This window comes from Tauraco erythrolophus, chromosome 2 (assembly GCF_009769465.1).
Source record: "Tauraco erythrolophus isolate bTauEry1 chromosome 2, bTauEry1.pri, whole genome shotgun sequence".
In the NCBI taxonomy this organism is placed as follows: Eukaryota; Metazoa; Chordata; class Aves; order Musophagiformes; family Musophagidae; genus Tauraco; species Tauraco erythrolophus.
The window spans coordinates 92,269,114-92,290,045 of NC_141466.1; the positions used below are offsets into that span (position 1 = coordinate 92,269,114).

The 20,932-nt window shown below is 37.9% G+C and overlaps 1 protein-coding gene across 1 annotated transcript in view; it reads right to left on the bottom strand.

Annotated features, from left to right (window-relative positions):
- The window catches only part of SMYD3 (SET and MYND domain containing 3), a 439,291-nt gene that overhangs the window by 45,855 nt on the left and 372,504 nt on the right, over positions 1-20,932 (bottom strand). Inside the window, exons 9-10 of the mRNA XM_086627978.1 lie at positions 8,383-8,470; positions 4,046-4,220 (exon numbers count right to left, since the gene is read on the bottom strand). Coding sequence (XP_086484104.1) covers positions 4,046-4,220; positions 8,383-8,470 — 263 coding nt within the window. The remainder of the gene's footprint in view (positions 1-4,045; positions 4,221-8,382; positions 8,471-20,932) is intronic.

Consider the following 20,932-nt stretch of genomic DNA (forward strand, 5'->3'; position numbering starts at 1 on the left):
TCAGACTCTTTATTGAAAAGCCTTTTTGAAGAAAATAGGTTCAGGGTCTCTTCCAAGAAGATTAGGTTCTACAGCTATTTTTGGCTTTTTTACAAGATCATGACTCATGGAAAAGATACTATAGCAACCATCAATTTTTAATCTGCCTTTTGATTGAAGTTCACATACTTAGAAGCTACAGTCCATCATATCTAGTGAATTGGAATTCTAAACGAAAAAATTCCTGGCTGACATTTTGTTCACACAATGAAAATTCAACCATGCTCTCAGAAAACATACTGAGCTTTGTTGTAATCTACCTTACGTGTAGTATTTTTTTGAAGTGCAAAATACTCAACAAGAAGTACATGCCAGACACTGTTCTTAAAACCAGCCTTTTGCAAAACAATCTGAAATTGTGTCGACTGGGATTGTTTTCCCTGCTCCCTAAAAGACCTCAATCACCGAGGAAAGGTGAAGTAATGGGATACTGCAAAATGCCACTGGAAGGGATACAGAGTAGGAGGAGTGAGAAGAACAGACAAATAAATGATGCACATCTAACACAAATGCATGATGCTCGCACCTACCCAGCTCCCTCCCACTCCAGAGCAGAACAGCTACATCAGCACAAGCCCTGTGTCAGTGGTGACTCGGCGGACAGAGGGGAAGGACGCGCAAGGCTGCCGGGGGAAGAGACAGAACAGCACTTCTACACGACGCTTTGGTATGGGATGAAAAGAAGGAATTTTCTCTTCTTAATGTTGGAGCCCTCCAGTAACTCCTAATGTTGCAGCACTGAAGATGAAGGGTTGTTAATTAAAAGAGCCCATCTGAAAAGCAGTGGGAGTCATACATTAGCTTTAACTTCAGCAGGAGATTATGAGCAGCGCAGAAAAGAAACAGACAACATGTTTATCCTCTCTGTATCAGAATCTCACCAGACCTGATGGCACAGGAGCCCAGAGAGGTAACACGGCTTTACCCAGTCCCTTATGCTTCCGAAATCCAGTATGTCCATGGTGTCACTTAGCTAATTCTTTTCCCCACAGTACTCTCGTGGCAACAGCTGAGGACATCCAGCAGAGTTTTATAACAGATGCATACTTCCACTGTTTGGCTGCAATGTAAGCACTGAATATTTGAGACAAGGGAAAAAAACCCAATCAAACCCCAACCTAATCCCTGGAACATAAGTGCCTTCTCTGCAATTTAAGGGCTAAACACTGGGGTCCTTCCTCAGAGGTAACCTAAGGGAAGTCTGCCTTACTCAGTGTCTCTGAACACAATCCTTCACAAGCAGCAGTATGCCCAGAGTGTGAATGTGCTAACTGAGACATGACAAACCCATGTAACACCTCTTGCTGATGTTCTGTTATTCTGTGGTTAAGGCTCATGAGGATTTTTGAAAGGAAGTTTATTTTTGCAATCTGCTGAGTGCTGACTATGATGTGGGGCAGCTTTCACTTAGGCAAATGTCTTAACTTTTGTTAAGGCTTTTGGACAGACAATTACTGTGACATTTACAAGAAAAGCTGCATAATACATTCGGCTTAGGCTATTCAGTGAAAGTACATGTTGTAGATTTTAGCAAATAATAGACAGTTGTGGTTCAGCACAAAAAGAGAAGGCAGCTTTTCATTTTGACAGCTGCCATCTCCCCTTATTTTGGAAGTTCTAAAAATATTTGAGAGGTCCTAAACAATGTTCCTCATAGGTTATTGTCACTATCTAAAACATAGAGGTCAGTATTACATATGACAAATCAGTTTTATGTAGTTTAACCATCTGTCTCTGCCAGTTACATGAAGTGGATGATTCTGAAAAAGCCAGCAACCATCATAATGAAAACAGACATTACGATGTACTGCGTCACACAGCACTGAAAATTAATCCTGCTGCTAAAGAAATGGAAAATACACAATAAACACATTACCTGAAATTAAAATTGGTTTTGACCAAATCTCCAGAGCTTTTAAAGTTGTAACAATGATTTCCTATTTATATGGACTGCTCGAATTCTAAGGTGATTCCCTGTGGAGAGCTGCATGAATACTTTTTCCAGAGCTGAGGAAAAGAAAGTAGATAGCTATAATGGAACTGCAGGAGCAGCCAAGCAGTAGATTGATTCAACAGGAGAAATTCAATGCATCCCAAAAGATTTCCTAGGATTTGCTCTCCTGCCGCTTAGGGCACAATTCACTGTAATGAGAAACTGAGGATTTTGTTTCAGGTGTGTCAAAGCTTGTAGTGATGACTTGAAGGTAAAAAGAAAAAAACAACTGAAAATATCTCTTAAATAATGCTTTTGGATGAGGAAAGAGCAAGGACAATCTCTTCAAGGTGCAAGGTGCAAAAAGGTCAATTATCTCATGGAAATAGCATCCCTTAAGAGATACTAATTGAATGCACAGTTGAAGCTTTTCCTTCATCTCTAAACTCCTGCATTAAACAGCGTGAAAACTACAGTACACTTCAGTAACCAAAACCGAGAAAACTTTATTAAATTATCTGGTAAAATTGCACATGGTCTCACTGTAATCTCTACTCTTGGAAATGTCTATAGAAAAATCCTGTTTTCAGTTGTGAAGAACTGAGTTAACAAGTTATAAAATAAAAAACAAGTGAGTTTTTTTTTTTTTAATTCAATAAGGGAACATCTAAAGAGGCATACTACTCTGTTCATCTGGAGCGTGCCACACGGTAGAAGGCTGGCAGAAAGCATGTACTGCTGCAGTACTACATAAGCCCCATTTGAAAGGTTAAGTGGGACATGCACAATGCGAATTTCACCCTGAGGAAACGTGAGAATTTGTAGGCACTCATGTCCTCCTCTATGAGAAGTAATAGTCATTACGAACATCAAGCTTCTCTACAGCTCTAGCACAGCCTATGCAGATTTCCTGCTAGTTACTTTATAGTGAAAGCTCCCAAATACTGTTGTTTCTCAAGCAAAGCCCAGAGTTTTATTCAGAAACAGCCTACCAGATGAAATTTCCTCAGGCAAAATGCTGAATGCTGATGGCATCCTGGTTTGATCAGGGAAGACATGTAAAATCTGAGATGTTCATATTCACAGCAGCACATATTGTCCAGCACTAGCATGCCCCTCACACTTCTCAACATCACACTATGTACTGGAACATCACATGGTGTACAATAACCAACAGAGACGAAATGGATGCTCTAAAAAAGTTACCGAGAATGAATATTCATGTGTGGACATTATATCTGGACATTCAGTACAGGTTTACATTTAGTTACAAACACCACGAATATCCAGAACCTAAAGATGTGAATCTTAGAGCTTTTAGAACAGAGACCAAAGCAGACAGCACCTGCCCTTTCTCCACTAGATGACCAAAGTTGCATTACAGCTCCAGGTTTCAATCAATTTCAAGACCTACCACATGGAGCAAGATCTCCTAGAGCATCTTTCCTTATCGATAAAAGGTCCTTAGACTCAGAAACTCTCCCAGCACATAGCACAGGAGCAAGTACTGACTAAGAGAGAAGAACAAGTGCTTCACCACCTTGGCCCCCTCCCAAAATAAGGACCAGGAGCTTTTTCATTTCCAGTTGAAACTGGATTTTGCATGATTTTTTTTTATTCTTTCTATAACCTCTATCTATAGACTTTATTTCATTCATCTATATTGTATTAATTCATCATATTATATTCATCTGTAGACATTATTTCAGCCAGCTACCTGTCCCTCAATCTTAACCTAGCTCAGCATAAACCACTGATACTCTCATGGCAATGGAGTCTGAACTAGAAAGTCAGCTTTTGTTCAGGGATGGGACAGCATCCAAACACATGAAACAGTGAGCAGCTAATAATCAGTTACTATTATAGCTCCTATTATCATTTTATATGCTCTCAGTCTGACTGGAAGCAAAATGGGAGTTCTGCCTCATCCATTAACCTGGAAAGCGAGGCAAGATGCACAGCAAGAAATAAAAAGAGTAAGAAACATCTAGATGAAACACGGTCTTTGCCTTTAATGAGATAGCCCTCTCTCCCCGCATCTCTGGAAACAGTTGAACCAATTATGTCTCTTACCTGTATGGTCCCAGAGTCCTGCTGCCATAATACAAAGCTTCTTCCCAGGATTCAAGGTTAATACAGGCATCCATGGCACAGTCAAGCATCTTCAGCTGATAGATATTTGTGTCTGGAAGATGACCCATATTGCTGCTCAAGAAATTCTGGCATCTTGTCAGAACCTGTTCCCACTCTGTTATTAGACTTTGTTAAAGAAATATCTTTAATCAAACAAAAATACAAGTTTTAAATGTTGTTAGCAAGGAGTAAGAGCATTAAGATAAAAATGCTGCCATCATTCCAGACTCTGCTTCAATTCTTGAAAACATACTTGAACTCAGAACTGGTAGCTTAGGTAACTACACTTTATTTACATTTAGCAAAACAATTTCTAAAGAAGGAATATTACAGCAATAAAGGGTAAAACAAAGATGACAAGATGAAAGGATATTTTAATACATAACAAACTAAAATTCAAATACTTTTTATTAAGCTGCTGAAACATTATTATTTATTTAAGATACTCCTCCAAATATTACACCCAAGGGCAAGAACCCATGGAAATATTTCTTAACAAAACGTCTCAGCAGCTAAAAAAAGAAATTTAATTTTTTCTATATTAAAATAATGACACATACTTTTAAGCTGCCCAAGATTTGGTTTAGAATTCTCATGAAATTAGAACCTTTTCTTGCAATTAATTGATTTTGTTTCTCCTTGAAACAGTTGTAAAGAGCATTTTTTTTCATGTACAGCTGCATGTTTCATGCATGAGAAAGAAAAATTTCACAGTTCTGATGTCTGAGTGTAGTTCAGGATTAAGGATCTTGGCTGTAAAGAGGTTTTTACCTCCAATGCTACAAGAAGACATTTTGTGTGTTTGTAAGAGAGCAGAAATAAGCTGGGTTTGCATTCACTTTAGCTGGATATTCCTTACTACAAATCACTTATTTTCGTTACATTCTACACCGATTTAACTTCTCTGTGGATCAGATTCTTCCCTCTCTGACCACACCTAAAATGAACATCAATACTCTCCGATTTTAAATGAGTCGTGTCATCTGGGACTTTATGGGACTCCCAGATGCAAGCAGTCTAAACACCAAAAAGACACCATACACACCAGTAAGAATAAATAAAATAATTAAAAAAATAATTAGACTTATACTAAGAGAAGCAATAATATTGTTTGTATCACAGTCTTTTCCATACAATCAACTCAATAAAGTTCAGCAGTTATGTTCATGACATTGCTGAAAATACTATTCATCCCAATCCAGCAATGGATTTAAGTGTACAACAATAAGCCTATGATGAAGTAATTAGTCCTTCCTGAACCTGGGAATATTTACATACTTAAATTTAAGAATGTGACCACTATGTGGCTGGGCCAGGGTTTATAGCACGGTTGTTACAGGGCTAAACTAATTATTTGTGAATTGCTCTCATGCCCTTGGATTGAAAGAACCTTATAAGGGAAGGAATGTGTTACTATAAAATTGCACCTTAACCTTTATATCTCTGGCAAACATCCATGTATTCTTTACAACTGATTAAGGACAGACAAACAGAAGAATGAGGGATATTATTTCCACTTGATACAATTTTTGTGGAAAGCACTGACATTCTTGAAAGATTACCATTTTAGCTGATGCATAGTATTAATTTGTCTGCTTTTACTTCTCATTATACTGCTTTGTTCACTCACTAGCATCTAACAGCAGATGTGCTATATTGCAAAACCTGTTGGGACCAAACCTTCAGGTATATAACTTGCAAACTAGAAAACCCACTATTAGCTGCAACAAGACAAAAGAGAAGCTGGCTTTCCTATATCTGCCCAAGACTGGAGAAGCAGCCCTCAAGCAGCTCTGATACTGTTGCATGGCCTGAGATGCAAAGGAATCCTCCACAATAATCCCCTTGCACTGGTGTCCTGGTTTCAGCTGGGACAGTGTTAGCTCCTCTTTTTAGCAGCTAGAAGAGCTCCGTGTTTTGGTTTTACTCAGAGGCTCGCTCTGAGAAGAATGCTGACAGTGCACTGATGCTTGTAGTTGGCACTGAGGTCTCAAGGACTTTTCAGCTGCCGGGTTCTTGCCAGTGTGCAGGAGCACAACGGGATAATGGGGGAGCATAGCCGGGACAAGGGGTCCACGACTCTCCTTATGATTTGTACTTGAACTTAAGATTGAGGGCCAAACTGGCCAATTAGTATTCCATATCATCCAGCATCATGCCCAGCATAAAAGTGAGGGACAGCCGGAAAGAAGGGCCTTTGCTGTTCCAGGACTCTCGCTCTCAGACTCTCAGAGTGCTCTCTCTGTGTCGCTCTCTATTTTCGGGCCTCCTGCTCCTCCAGGATTGCGATATCCAGACTTATCTGTTTTGGGATCATTAGTTTGGGACAAGACGGGCCTCAGTCAAGGGGTGGTGAGCAATTACACCGCATCACTCATTTGTGCATATTTATCATTGTACATAGTAGCAGTAGTAATAAATTGTTCTTATCTCAACCCACGGGTCTCTCTTCTTTTTCTTCTTTAATTCCCTTCCTCATCCCCAGGGGGTGGGGGAGGGTTAGTGAGCGGCTGTGAGGAGTTTAGCTGCTGGATCGGCCTAAACCACGACAACTGGGCTTTATCATCTCCGTTTGTATGCTTAAACTGCAATCTGTAATTTGGTTCTGAGACAGTTCACTCACACAGATCACTTCAAGTTCTCTAACTGCAGATCTAGCATTACAACACTGTATCAGTTATAATGAGTAGCTCAGATTTTGGAAGTCACCAGCTTTCTCAACTGTAGGAACTGTTCGTTTAATATGCTTAAAAAATTACATTTGCAGAGGATAACGACTATGTGCCTCAGTCAGCAAGGAAGGTTTTCTGTTCATTTTTGGCAAGCGGACAAATGTCAAGCCCTCTCTTCAGGTACTGCACTCGACACTGGATGCCAATTAGCACCGGTATTGTGGTGCAATGGAAGGAAAGATGACAGATTTCAAACAGCCTGTGTCTGAGAACAGAAGCTGAACAGACAATGAGGATAGATTTTCTCAACCAGTCCTGATTCCTTTTACTACAATGTGTTTGATTCATTTTTAAGTATCAGTTAAATGAGTAATCTTAATTAAAGATCCTAGCAAAATTCAGCAGTTGCAATTTCTCCTGCAATTAAGTATAAGAACATTAAATAGGACCAGTATTCTGGCTCCATACTTTCAGTATAAAAACGATTGCAACTGCATGTTGCATATCTATGATTTAACTTCCAGGTTAAAACATGGGACCCGAATGATTGAAGTTCTGTTTCAGTATTGTCTGTCTCTATCCAGTGACTACAGAGGAACTTAAGACAGACCAGAAACTAGATGAAGATTAAAGTTACATGAGATGCGTGTTTCCCTTTTGCTAAAAATTAATCTCTCTGGATTAGATAGAAATAAACTCAGTTGTTGGCTTTTTTTGTTAAAATAAAAATTGCGATCACTTGTTTCCAGTCTGAAATATCGCTATGCAAACTTCTTCTTTTTGCTGCTGAAAAGAACTACTGAGAGATTGAATTCTTCCTAGCTCCAGAGACAGCCCGTGTTTCTGGAAGCGATAAAGTATCTTGCTAAATAGGCCAAATTCAGCGTCAGTGAAATTCCACTGAATAGACTAAGATGAGAGAGAGATCAATATACTCATAGCCCTCTAGTCAAAGTATCTACCTCTTTACTGCTCATCTTCTCTCAGTTGTTGCTGTTCACTAGTTTTTTTTAATTGGAATAAATATCTACATTATGTACATTAGGCTCCAGTTCTGTTTATTAGTGCAAGACAATCTCATTCAATTTGCTTAATTATCAATTATTATTATATATAATTATAATAATAAAACCAACTTATTATAACGATTCTATAATGTTTGCAATGAACCTGACTGCGATTACGTCCTTGTTATTGTCATTGCTGTGCAAAGAATGAGAACCTGGAAATGTTCACAATGGGAGCAATGGGACAAAGAATTCAATAACGTTTCAGATTAAGCTTTATCTCATTTAGAAGTGGATTTATATGAAATGGTGGGCTGTGATGGCAGAAGTCTAAACCTGAGCTAAAATATCCCTTTACATCCCAGGTACCTACTATCCTTGCCATGAAGCAGTTCCAGTCCAAGTAATCAGATACCCTATTATTATTAATGCAATTAAGAATATTACATGGTATAAACATGAAATGAATTAAAAATACATTTTAAAACAACATAAGAATGTAAACTTTTAGGAAATAAATCTCAAAAGATGAACTGCTTACTAAGGGGCACTATGGATTGTTTTCATGACAGACAGTAGCCTGTCACTGAAAGGATACCTGCTTTTGATTTTGGGTATTTCACTTCATTTACAGCATCTTTGACTTCTTTCCAGGCATGCTCTTCACCAGCCAGCTTCTCAGCATCCTGGTTAATGGAAACAAAAACAATTGATGAGAAAAACAGTAGACTGAGAATATGCAGTAATGATGAAAAACAGGGTAAAAAGATTATACTAACAAAACCTACTTCTGGAGACTGTATCATTGTTTTTTGTAAACACACAAAAAATAATTTCACCTGGCATTCATACTTACTCTGTGTCTGTAAGTAAATGAGATGATATCAAGAAAAACGAATGAAAACTTGGAAACATCAAATACTCAAACCAAATACTAGGTTTGCAACAAGAACTATGATCAACCAGAAAAGAGAAATAATAGCATGTGATTTTTACTACCAAAATGCATTGAACAGACCAAATTCTCTCAAAGACCTGTTAACTAATACTTCACAGATCCTCAACCACACTGTAAAAAGGGTTTAGCAAGCAATTTCATTAACCATGTGGTGATTATAGAGACTTTACAAACAGTGGTAGTACAGCTACAAGCCTGAGCTTACAGAAGTCTACTACTCAAAAGAAGCTGAACTTCAATTTTCTTTTATAAAACATTGCTATTTCTTTCCTATTCCATCACATTCTATAAACAGTTATATTTCCCCATCACTTTGTCATAAAGAGGGCAAAAATGATTAACGGCTATAGCAGTAAGAGAAAGTTTCCCTTTTCAACTGTAGCAGTGACTAACTGCACCTTAGACAAACCTCTTGGAATAAATTTATTAAAGCATCTTCAAACACAGCTAGGCATCTTGAGGTATTTCCAAAAGCATCTAGATATTCAACTTCCACTATAAGCACTTAAATACCTTCAGAAATCTGGCCTTTAAGACACTGTAGTTCATGACCTCTTTCCTTACAAAAGGTTCTGCTACTAGCAGAAGAGTTTTCTAAGTGCAAATTCTTTCAGGGATATTTTAAAAACAGATTTAAAAAAAATCAGCCTCCAGCAGGGGTGGAGGCCTGGAATGAGAAGATGAACAAGCAAGGTGTGCAAGAATCTAACCAAGCACTTTGTTACCAACAGATGCTCACTAGGCATCACAGGAGTACCTCTATTAAAAAGCCTGTAATCTTTATCTGTCTAGAACACCATAATTTTCTTATTCCACTGTTTCTTACTTACCATAAATTCAGAACAGAAAATATTTACAGTGAGAATCAGCACTCACGTTCACATTTAATTTGCAGTTTTGTCTTTCTGTCTGCTCCCTGAAACAGTAGACCTCTGTGTATTCCTGGGATGATTAAATCAAGATTAAATCAAGATTGGTCTCAGCTGCCCCACCGTTCTGTAGGGCCCTACAAGGAGGGCAGCCTGACCCCACTGCATTTTGCACATATGCTTCCCCTACAATCAGTTCTCTGATCAAAAAGCTCACCTGGAAATAATTTTGTGCATAGCTGAATTTGCCACCAGCAGGCATAAGGTGAATGTTAGGACAAACAAGCACATACCATAGAAATTTTATCATCACATTTAATGTACATACCTAGCCCTCTTACAGCTTTGCGATAGACTTTCACTGAATCTGTTAGCTTCAGTGTAACCTCTACCAGTTTTTATGAGACTACATCAATTTCTGAACTCAGCCTGTTATCCTCTAACAATCTATCTCTAAAACACCTTTGTAGATCAAGCACTTTTCACTGATTAATCTAAAAGATAAATCTGGCCTGTAAGATAATAATAATGATGTCTGTGAAATTTTAGGTTTAGGGAGCAACCTGAAAAAGATAAATTATTTTAAGCTATCTTTTACCACTGCTCTAAATATAATTCTCAGTATTTTTGTAACATGCTGTAAGCCTTATAACCAAAACCTCAGAAACATGGGAATTGGGACATATTTATTAGTGAAAGAAAAAAACCTACCCTATACACCAAGTTACAGCCAATGACTGATGCATCACTAGGGCTCACTTTGCACACAGGGGAACAATGGATGAATCAGGTTAAATCGTTCACTGACATGGGACTAATCTTTCTTGTGCTGCATTTTGAGTTGCTTTCCATTGTCTTCTAGCACTTCATTTACACCACAAAGTAGCGCAAGGTTGGGGTTTCCTCTAACCTTTACACTAGTGCATAGAGTTAAGTCATCACTGGCTTCATATCCAGGTGGAGAATAGGGAGTGTCTGTTGGACCAATAATCTCCCAGTCCTCTCTGGATTCATGGTCTTTATCCCTTTTGTAGGAGACTTTAGGATGGAGGGAGCTGGGCAGGATGCCCAGCTCTGGGAAGGATTTAAGTCACAGGTTTCAATGAGATGTTTTCTGTGTTCTCACAATGAGGCATTTGGGAGATTGGCTTACATAAGAACAAGCAAAAACTTGGCTAGCTGGGCCTTTTACACCTCTACTGTTCTTCATCAGATTTCCATACACCAAAGAAGTCTTGTCCTTTCCTAAACACTCTAGTTCAAGGCATAGAGGCTGCTTCCAAACAGGCAGCCAAGCAGGGGCTGCAAAACAACCAGGAGGACTTGTCACTGAGAACACCTCTGCCTTCCAGCCTAATAAGCTTTTTCCAAGTATGTTATTTCTCTCCCTTGGACAATGCCTTGAAAGTCATGGCCATGTGATATGACTAAGCCAGCTAAAAATACAAAGCTGCCTTGGAGTTGGAATTATGGAAATAATTGAAGTGATTAATAGTTACACCAAACTGTTTAATTAAAAATAAGAGCATGGCAGTAACAGTTATGGGAGATTTAGCTTTCCACAGAGTAACACCCATTTAAAGCATCTCCTTTCAGAACATGTTCCCAGTCAAACCTCCAGGTGTGCAGAGCTGCCAACAATAAAGGAAGACAGGCTTTTTTCCACTGTAGAAAAGCAAGAGGCTTTTGGAAAAAAAAAGGAAGTTAGAGACTTGTGCCTAACTATTTTCGTTATTTCTAACATTGACAACAAACATAAGAGTTTCCTCTTCAGAACAACAAAATATTTATGTCTTGGTCTAAAAAATAACTACACTAGATAATCTAGTCACAAAAATGCATGACAACCTTATGACGGCTGAAACTGGCATGCTTTACAATTCAGCTTTCACACATGGAGGTGTGCTGGAGAAAACTGAGAATAGAAGTGTTGAAAGCACATGGGGAGAGCAGAAAAGACAGTTGCAACACACACTTTTCCATGGCAAGAACACAATCTCTCAATACTCTTAATAACACAGGTACAATCCATTGGAGGCAGAAGTGTCACTGGACGTGTTAGCTGAACCCACAATCTAAGGCACAAGGAAAGATAAAATTGATCCTGTGACTTTGAGCAATTATACCAGAGGGAAGATGGTTCCAGCACCTGCTTTCCACTTACTCCAAGCATGTGTGGGGGAAATGTCTTCATCAAAAGGTGAGTTAAGATGCAACAGCAACATTTCCATTCCATCTCTCCACTCCTCCAATACTATGGCAGGTGATGCTACAGCTTTCTTGATAAAACAGACCTGGGTATTTGTCATCTTAACACTGAAGCTTTCCGGAAATGTCCATGGACTACCTGTCCCTGACTGCATAGACCTGTGTTTCTAAACTTTTAGATGGAACACATTATATTTGGTTCTTCTAGTAAAATAAACTATAAACTAAACTCTCTACATCTGACACCTCTCTAAAGAAGCACACTGTGTACTTTCACATCTTCTTGAATTTAGTTAGGGTGCATAAAACACGAAGGCTCACTTACAGAATTCAACCAGACAAAATTCTACCCTTGAAACCTATTTGGCTCTTCAAAATGGACAAATGCAAAATATTCTGCAAAGCAAAATTTTCCTGCCATAAAGAACCATTTTTTCCTCCCCTAAATTTCACAATAATTTCTCTGTATAAAGGATTCAAAAACAAGATGAATTTTTAAAAATATTTGCTTAGCATCATAATTTCTATAGCTTGTAGATCAGAACAAGATGAATTGTTGTTTTTCTTTCAGAATTCTTCCAGCTTTTGTATCCAATTATTGTCCATACTTTTAAATTTGTAGATAACTCATTGCAATCTATGTTTCAGAAACGTGAGAATGGACACGATCAGCTCTGCCCAGCGCACCCTGTAAATGCTCATAAAAATAGTCTGTGGCACGCAATACATCACTTCATGTCAATATTTGCTTTAAATATTACACAGTCTTCCACAGTTTAGGTTCCATTAGTGACACTTCTAAAAATGAAGCTATAACCACTTATAATAAAGCTATAACAAAAGAGTGAGAAATAAGAAAACCAGAGTGTATTTGATGAGGATTATAATCTGTTTGCATATTGATCAAATGTAAAACGTTCTGTGGTTCTGGCTTTCAGTGATAGGAAGATTTATTATAAATGCACCATCTCCTGAAACAATTACAGACATCTGCCACCACAGAAAAAAACATTTGAAAATGTTCACCTGTTCCATTCCCTCCTATTCCTTTGCTCCCACACTGTTTGTAAGAATTAGTTCTCTCCTCCTCTCAATTATTCTGGTGTCCTGAACACATCCTGTCCTTAACTGAACTCTCCCTAGAAAGTATAATCTTCAAAGTACACATATGTGTTTATCTTCCCATCCTGCTGCTTTACACCATCTCTCTTTCTCTGACTACTCTTCTGTTTCCTATACTTCCTAAAAGTGCTCCGCACATATTCATTTCAAGCGTCACTGCTTTTACGTGCAATGTTGGCAGTCACTGTTCTTTGCTACCCCAGCATTAAAAATCCTGAATGTTAAAAGATTCCCACATAGACAGCATGTCCTCTGAGAGAAGATATCACTCATACCACAGCATATGCCAACCAGTCAGCGTCATTGTCGCCTCTGCCCAAATGCACTCCCACAACTCCAACACTGCTCATCTGTAATTCACTGCACTGCCGAAAACCTCCTGAACATTGAAAAGGTTAATTAAGGGCTAGTCCTCTTTTCATACTTAGGCTACAGGACGGAAATAGGACATGGGTTTTCTGTCCTCTCTACAAAGCTATGCATGTCCTCATACAAAGTATGAGGGCCTGCCAGGCAATCACAGGTGCACGCACAGGTGCAAGCGAAAGCACACTTGAGTGGTTTCCCGAAATCTCTGAGGTTATCTCTTATGAAACATTTTCAGTCTTTCTCATTTCCATAGATAATTTGCACTCTAATTTGAAGCCACAGTTTTGTGATGGGACAGCAGTTCGTGATAGACCACTGTACAGCTGAAGAAAAACATATTCTGACTAGGAAGGACAGGCTATTGTGAAGCAAACTGTGGTACTAGAGATTGACTTCACACTGGAACCTGGGCTGGATTTCTAGTTGTATACTGGATGAAGTTTAAACTCAGAATCAAAGACCTCTCATCTCTTTCTGTGAGGGCTGTGGTTTATAGAAGCCTACAGCTTCAATTGAGGATTTCACTCACTTTCGCTCTTGCGGAGGTACTTCATTAAGAGCTACAAGTATATGACATGATCAGTGCAGAGAGTCCTGTCATGATTCAAGATTTACATGTGATTTCTGAAGTTTCGAAAGCTCCCTTGCTCTACTCCATTAAAAATAACACCAGTTCCATAAATGCCAGTTCAACTATCCTTTCCAACCTGCATAAGGTTGTCCTGACCAGAAGCTGAGCTGTCAGAAGAGAAGACCTTGTGTTTTCTGTCATATGGCTCTGAAGAGGGTGGATAGGACATACGACAATTCCAGAGCTACTCTGTTCGCAGACAAAAATGATGCAGTATTCCCTGTGAGGCTACTGGGAGGGGGTGAATTCAACTTCTGAACAAACTGAATCAGTACTTTTTATTTTTGAATTCTGAAAATAAAATCGGACACATTGTAGTTGGATGCCATACTGTGACTGTGCAGTACATTGCTCAGTATAAGGCAGGCTGCATTACCTCACATAATCGATATCAGCTCTTCATGGATTACTGACTCTGGTGTCTGGAAGTACATAAGAACTGCACAGGCTAGTAATACTCTAAATTGTATAGGTATTGGAAAATTTAACAGTCATTTACACCATTTATGTTTAAGTGCTCTACTTGGGCATTCAAATCAAGATGAAAGTTTCCCCAGACCCTGCATACAAGCACCTGCTCACAGGACTATGAATAATCTTCCCTTAACATTATCCAACTTAGTCACAACATTACAATATTTACTCAGAAATATAAAAAGAGGCATCAAAAACAACTGTGGGAAAATGTATTAAAATAAGATGCTTTTAATAAAGAGAAAATGAAGATCAGCAAGTCCATTTTAAGAAGTCAGTTTAATAATTTAAATGGGTCTAAGATAAGTTTAGCCCAGTAACATCTTAGATTTAATTAAGTCTTAAAGTATAAGGTAAGAGAGGAGCAAATAGACCAGCAGTTCTCAACCTCTCCAGTTGCAAGGCCAATATCTGTCAGGCTCACAATTCTGCACACCAAAAATAGCAATTGCATTTCTGTCAGACTCATACCCCACTCTTATCCATGTCAATCCCACTTTGGCTATTAATTTCTGTGGATTTTTTTAGACACACACATCTTTAAACAGCCTTTTCAAAGACCACTGCGTCTGTATATTGTATGTTACATGGCCAATCTCATAAATGTTTTACAATGAAGCAAACTGACATCTCTCTTCCTACTGACTCCCTTGCTTATAGATTCAAGGGTCACATTAGCCACCCTTGCCAGAGGAGAACACAAAGTTTTCCATTTCTGTTCAGGTACCCATGCTGAGATTCGTCTAATCAAACGTAGACATTTGGGCTACCCTTCTATTTGACAGAGAAAAAGAGGTGCTCTCAGAGTGCAATTTGTATTATCCTAAAGCAGGCTTCTAAAATACTTCAGATGAATAACAAAGAAAGTGTGTCCATTTTTCTCCATTTTATCCATAAAGGAGGTCTAGAGTAACTAGGTCAGATGCCGACATTTACACTGTAGCTGTCTGAGATTTGGGGAAATAAATCATAAATCATAGCTGTAGATCTCCATTTCAGATGTGGAACATGTGTTCTACCTTTGCAGTGGTCATGCATTTTATTTCAATAGGTCTAATTTACCAAGCAATTACAGTTACTCTGTATTATTTACCTGTCCTCATAAATGCTTATTATTCTCTCAGTCTTCATCATCCAGGAATTTTACTGGCAATGATTTTGCAATTACTTCCAATTCATTCAAGAAAATGCTGGGTACTGTAGAAATAGGGTTATTATGGACACACTCTGAAACTATTTGGTAAGCATTATATATAACTGATGATTATGGTGATTTAATGCTTAAGGATGTTGTCAGAACAATCTTTAGAGTGTATATATATATTTAGAGTGTATATGTTAAAAAATACTGTAGTAAGAGAAAAGCTCAAAGCTTTCATTAGACTTGAACATCACAGCCCAACTGAACTTTTCAAAGACCAGTAATGCTCACAGATCAAGCACTATTATTAAAGCTTTCCTGTTTTACATGGACTCTTTGTGATAGAAACCTAAGTAAGTAACATTACAGAGAGTACTTCCTCTCCCCAAAAGCAGCATATCAGGATGCTAGGCTACTTAGCAAGAAAGCAAGACAATATCCAAAGAGATCTGTCAAGATATAAACAACACGCAGTGCTAAACAGATAAACTTCACCATAGCATCTTGCCTTGACCTGGACACTCTTCAAATGAAAGGCACATGTATTTACTTCAGTCTGAAGTCATCTCAGTTAAGTGTTGGTCATTCTGGTTGCTGACCAAAACATTTCCCCTATTTATTTTTAAACTAGGTCCCTTAAATACTACTACTCCTTTTGGTGAAATAGGAGTCATAATTACACTAGGGCTATCCTAGTTGTTTTCATTGCCCTTTCTCCATACTGTTTTACAAAATCCTTGTGCCACACACAGCTTGAGCCCCTGGGGATGATTGGAACTTTGCAGGCTCAAGACCCCAGTGCCCACTCCCAGTCAAGACGATGAAAGTTGTGGTTGACGCCATGAGCAGCTGGACTGAGTTTCGTGTCTGTGACAGCACTGCCTTTATAAACATCCTAATTTCAGAAGCTCAGAGCTGACTGCAAAATTCCCATCCAAGTTGCATACGTTACAAGCTGAAATAAAAATTGATTGGACCATGGGAAAAGCAATAAATAGAAGTTTGCTATTTATCAACTCATAAAAGCCAAAGGATGGGAGGAAGGGAGGAAAAGCAAAGGAAAGTATTTACAGCTTAGGATCAGAGAAATAGGGCCTTATGCCAGACCACCCAAAAATTCTTGGCACGTTTGTAATTCCATTGCAATTTCCAGCACCAGTCAAAAAAACCCCTGTGGGTAATTAGGTTACCTGAGGAAGGATACTGTTCAGCCTAATCCCTAGCAACTGTGGAGCTGGTATTCCAAACTGTCTCAGACACTATACATTTGTTAAGGCAATCTTCAGGTCTATCTTACCAAACAAACTGACAGCTATAAGGCAAATCTGCTTTATTGCTTAATTCTGCAACCTGTAGAGACACAGAGTGCCACTGAGAACATTTAGTGGCTCAAAAGAGATATGTAGATCCAGAAGCCTCAGAATACTTAGGTATTCACAATGCATGATCCAATCCACATTCATCAGTGAATTGAAATATGTACTTAAATTTAAACGCATGCACAAATCCATTAAAGTTAATATTTATGCGAATGGCTAAATGCTTCACTAAGTTGAGGGGAACCTATTTGGGTATCAAAGTTCAATTTATGCTTCAGTGATTTGAAGAATTTGTGCCCATTGAATTATTGGTTCTAAGTGAAGATATACTGACATGACATTAGATATTTATTTTGAACACTAATATCAACACAATTTAATATCTTAATGCATGATATATCACATGATAAAATGATATCTATAGTAATTATTTTTTTTAATGTATACTGCAATGTAAAATAACAATATTTACTGCAGCATACATTTTTCTGATTGAATGGGTATAAAATAAAGAGTGTTTAGAGTTTAGAAAAGCACATGCAACATGTTTAAGATCATACATAGTCAATCAATCTACTCTATACCTTAAAATATTTGACAGATCTTAAAAATGAAAGTGGCAATTCCTAAAGAACTGGTAAAAACCGACTGCCTAACTCACTAGCATGTTGCTTGAATATTCAGTGTCAATACTCAAATCCACACTGACCAGTCTCCAAGTTTTTTAAAGCCAGGAATAAAAAAAATGAATTAATTTTGTACAACTGCACCTCTTAAGGGAGCACAGTATCTGGAGTTTCCTCTAGAATTTTGCCAACAAATTTGATCGTTCCCCTAGCTGAATATTAGTTTCATATAATCAAAGGAGAGGTATGCAAATACCTTTAAAAGATGTTGTACAGTGTTTTAGTCATTTCAAGAACATCTACTTTGGAGGATTATTATTGACTATCTCTAACTAACATCAGTTTAAACCGTAGAGATTCTTCCAGTCTTTAAGGGAAGCAGCTAGAAACACTCCATAAGGCAAATGAGTTATGGCAACAAACTGTTACCAGTACCTTTATAGTACTTTATTAGTCTGATTCAATAATACAGACATTTTAGTCACTGTCACAAAAAACAGAAAAATGGCCACTTCCCAGAGAGAAAAAAGGATATTCCCTAAAATGTAATTGTTGTGGTTCAACCCAGCTGGCAACTAAACACCACACAGCCGCTCACTCACCCTCCCCCACCCCAGGGAAATGGGGAAGAGAATTAAAGAGGAAAAGGCCAGGCGCCTTGTGGGTTGAGATAAGAACAATATAATAATAATAATAATAATAATAATAATAATAATAATAATAATAATAATAATAATAATAATAATAATAATAATAATAATAATAATAATAATAATAATAATAATACAGACATATAGTGATAATAAAATATACAAACAAGTGACGTAAAGTGTAATTGCTCACCACTCGGTGACCAACACCTGTCCTGTCCCTGCAAGCCATCCTGAAATGGAGAAGTCTAAACACCACAATCCCAGATGAATGAGAGGCCCAAAAAGAGAGTGAGAGAGAGACAGAACTCCGAGAGTCTGAGAGAGTCCCCTCAAAAGAGAATGAAATGATTCTACATGTATAACCCTCATGTATACACTGGGCATGACATTGCATGACATGGAATATTCCATTGGCCAATTTAGCCCTTCAATCCTAAATTAAGTTCAAATCATAAGAGGAGTTGTGGGCCCTTTGTCCCAGCTATGGTCCTCTCCATTCTGTTGCCCTCCTGCACGCTGGTAAAACATGGGAAGGTGAAAAGTCCTTGATGTCTCAGCAGCAACTATAAACATCAGTGCACTAACAAGATTTTTCTCATAACAAATTCCATACTAAACCCAAAACACAGCACTATCTTAGCTGCTCTACTAGAAAGAAAAACCAGCTGTGTCCCAGCTGAAACTCAGTCAGTCATAATGTCATGGAAACTATTATAACACCCTTGAATATTTCTCAGGGTCTTTATTTACTGTTTGAATAGCTATCATGCATCTGGTTCCTGATGACTGCCATTGTTACAAGTTTTTATGAGCCCCAGCAATCAATAGTGATCAGCCAAGGTGATTCGAAGCAAGGAGATGTAACCTAGATCACAACACATGTACTGGAAGTTAGACTTCTTGACTCATAGGTAAGAACTGTTTATGGGACCTGGTAGAACAACATAATTTGATGATACACAATCTAGATAGGATTTCCAATTTTCCAAATAGTTCACAGTACTAGTAATCTCTCTGTCTCCTGATAATTACTCTCCACAAAGTATTTCACTCATCACTTCAAAAATAGACATGCTGTTTTCCTAAAATGTTTTTTCCAGTCAGATGGATGAGTGTCACCCCTCTGAAAAGCATGCTATTTCAACCCCTCCTTCAAAAAATTTCTTCTGCAGGTGAGGGTTTGTGATAAGGGAGAAGCAGCTCATTTTGCGTGGACCTCCACCTTCACTGACCACATAAAATGTACTAGTAAAAACTTCACAGCATCTTTCTTTCCAATACCAAATGTCCATAGATTCAAACTACTGTATTATTAGGCAGTAGCTGGAATCGTATCTGAGCTTTCAAAGCTCAGAAGGACTCTTTTTGTGCATAGGAATGATGCAAACGTAATGTAAAGTTGTACACCAGAAATATTTTGAGAGTAAAATTTACTTGTGTAGATAATTTTAATTTATATCCAACACTTCTCAGCACTGATTAAGACAAAGATACACGCCTTATCTTTTCTAAAGCAATATGATGCAGCAACACATTTTTCTTAATGACTCTGGTCAGGTAAATCTTGGGCAGAGTTGTGATACACTGTCTTACCATGCTCCCCAATTCAAATCACTGTTTGCAGTAATCAATGTCTTTCATACAATTGACTGAGCAATCCTGTGGAAAATAGCAAGACATCATGCAATGGGTCCACAAATTACACAGTCCTCTGCTATAACTCACACGGCTAGAGTAAATTCAGCCTTTTCAAGTTTGCTGCCTTTTACACAACAAAAGTTCCTATTCATGTCTAAAAATAAAGCTCAGAAATGTAAAATTTATAACTACAGCTTCAGTTACTGCATTGTTGTAATATATTATTAAATTATTGGCAAGAAATTGATATGGCACATTGCTTACCATAACCATTTTTCAATACAAAGCATTCAGTCTGCAGTTTTACAGTCTCAAAAGTTATAGACTTCCTTCCTATCCAGATGAGCTGATTCTAGCTTTAATAGACCTCAGAGGATATTAGTTAAGGACTGGAACTCATTTAGGCTCTGAAGAGCCTGATTTTGTCTTAAGCTACAGTGCTTCATATGCATTCAGTCAAAACCCCAAACTTAAAAAAATTACACTGTCAAAAAGAAATTAGAATGAAGTCATGAAATCTGATGACCTTGCCAGAGGGTCTTAAATCAATCAAGCAATCAATCAATCTTTGAAAAATAAAATTAAAAATAACATTTGGCTTGCAAAGAGTGTCTAAAAGTTTAGAGGCAGATGACAGGAAAGCCATTTTTCTTCCTTTAAATAAGAAGAGTAGAGTGAAAGATGCACTTCCACAATGTAGCATGGGAAATAACAACAATATGAGTCTTTGTAGTAAGTTTCATACTAAGCTATTCTAAAGAATAATTCATATTTTTAGTGTTACTTGTATAATGGGCATTTCTTTATCTACTTTATGGAGGGAGATATGAAACAGGGCTGTCCATTACTTATCAAAGATGAAAAACCAAAGAGCAGCAAAAGACAAAAATCACCAAAATGTACTGCATGTGTAACAGATGGCTCACTACAAAGGTACAGTATTTCAAAATTGTCCCTGTCTGCTCTATACATGTACCTATGTACATACATATAGGCATAAAAAATTGCTTTTCCCTTTAAGGTCTTTTTTTTGTTCAGTGTAGATATGTGTCCACTTCACCACAAAAGTATTTGCAGTGAAATGGATCACAGAATATACTGTTGCTCCTAGCAAGTAGACAGGTTAAGGACATTGTTTAG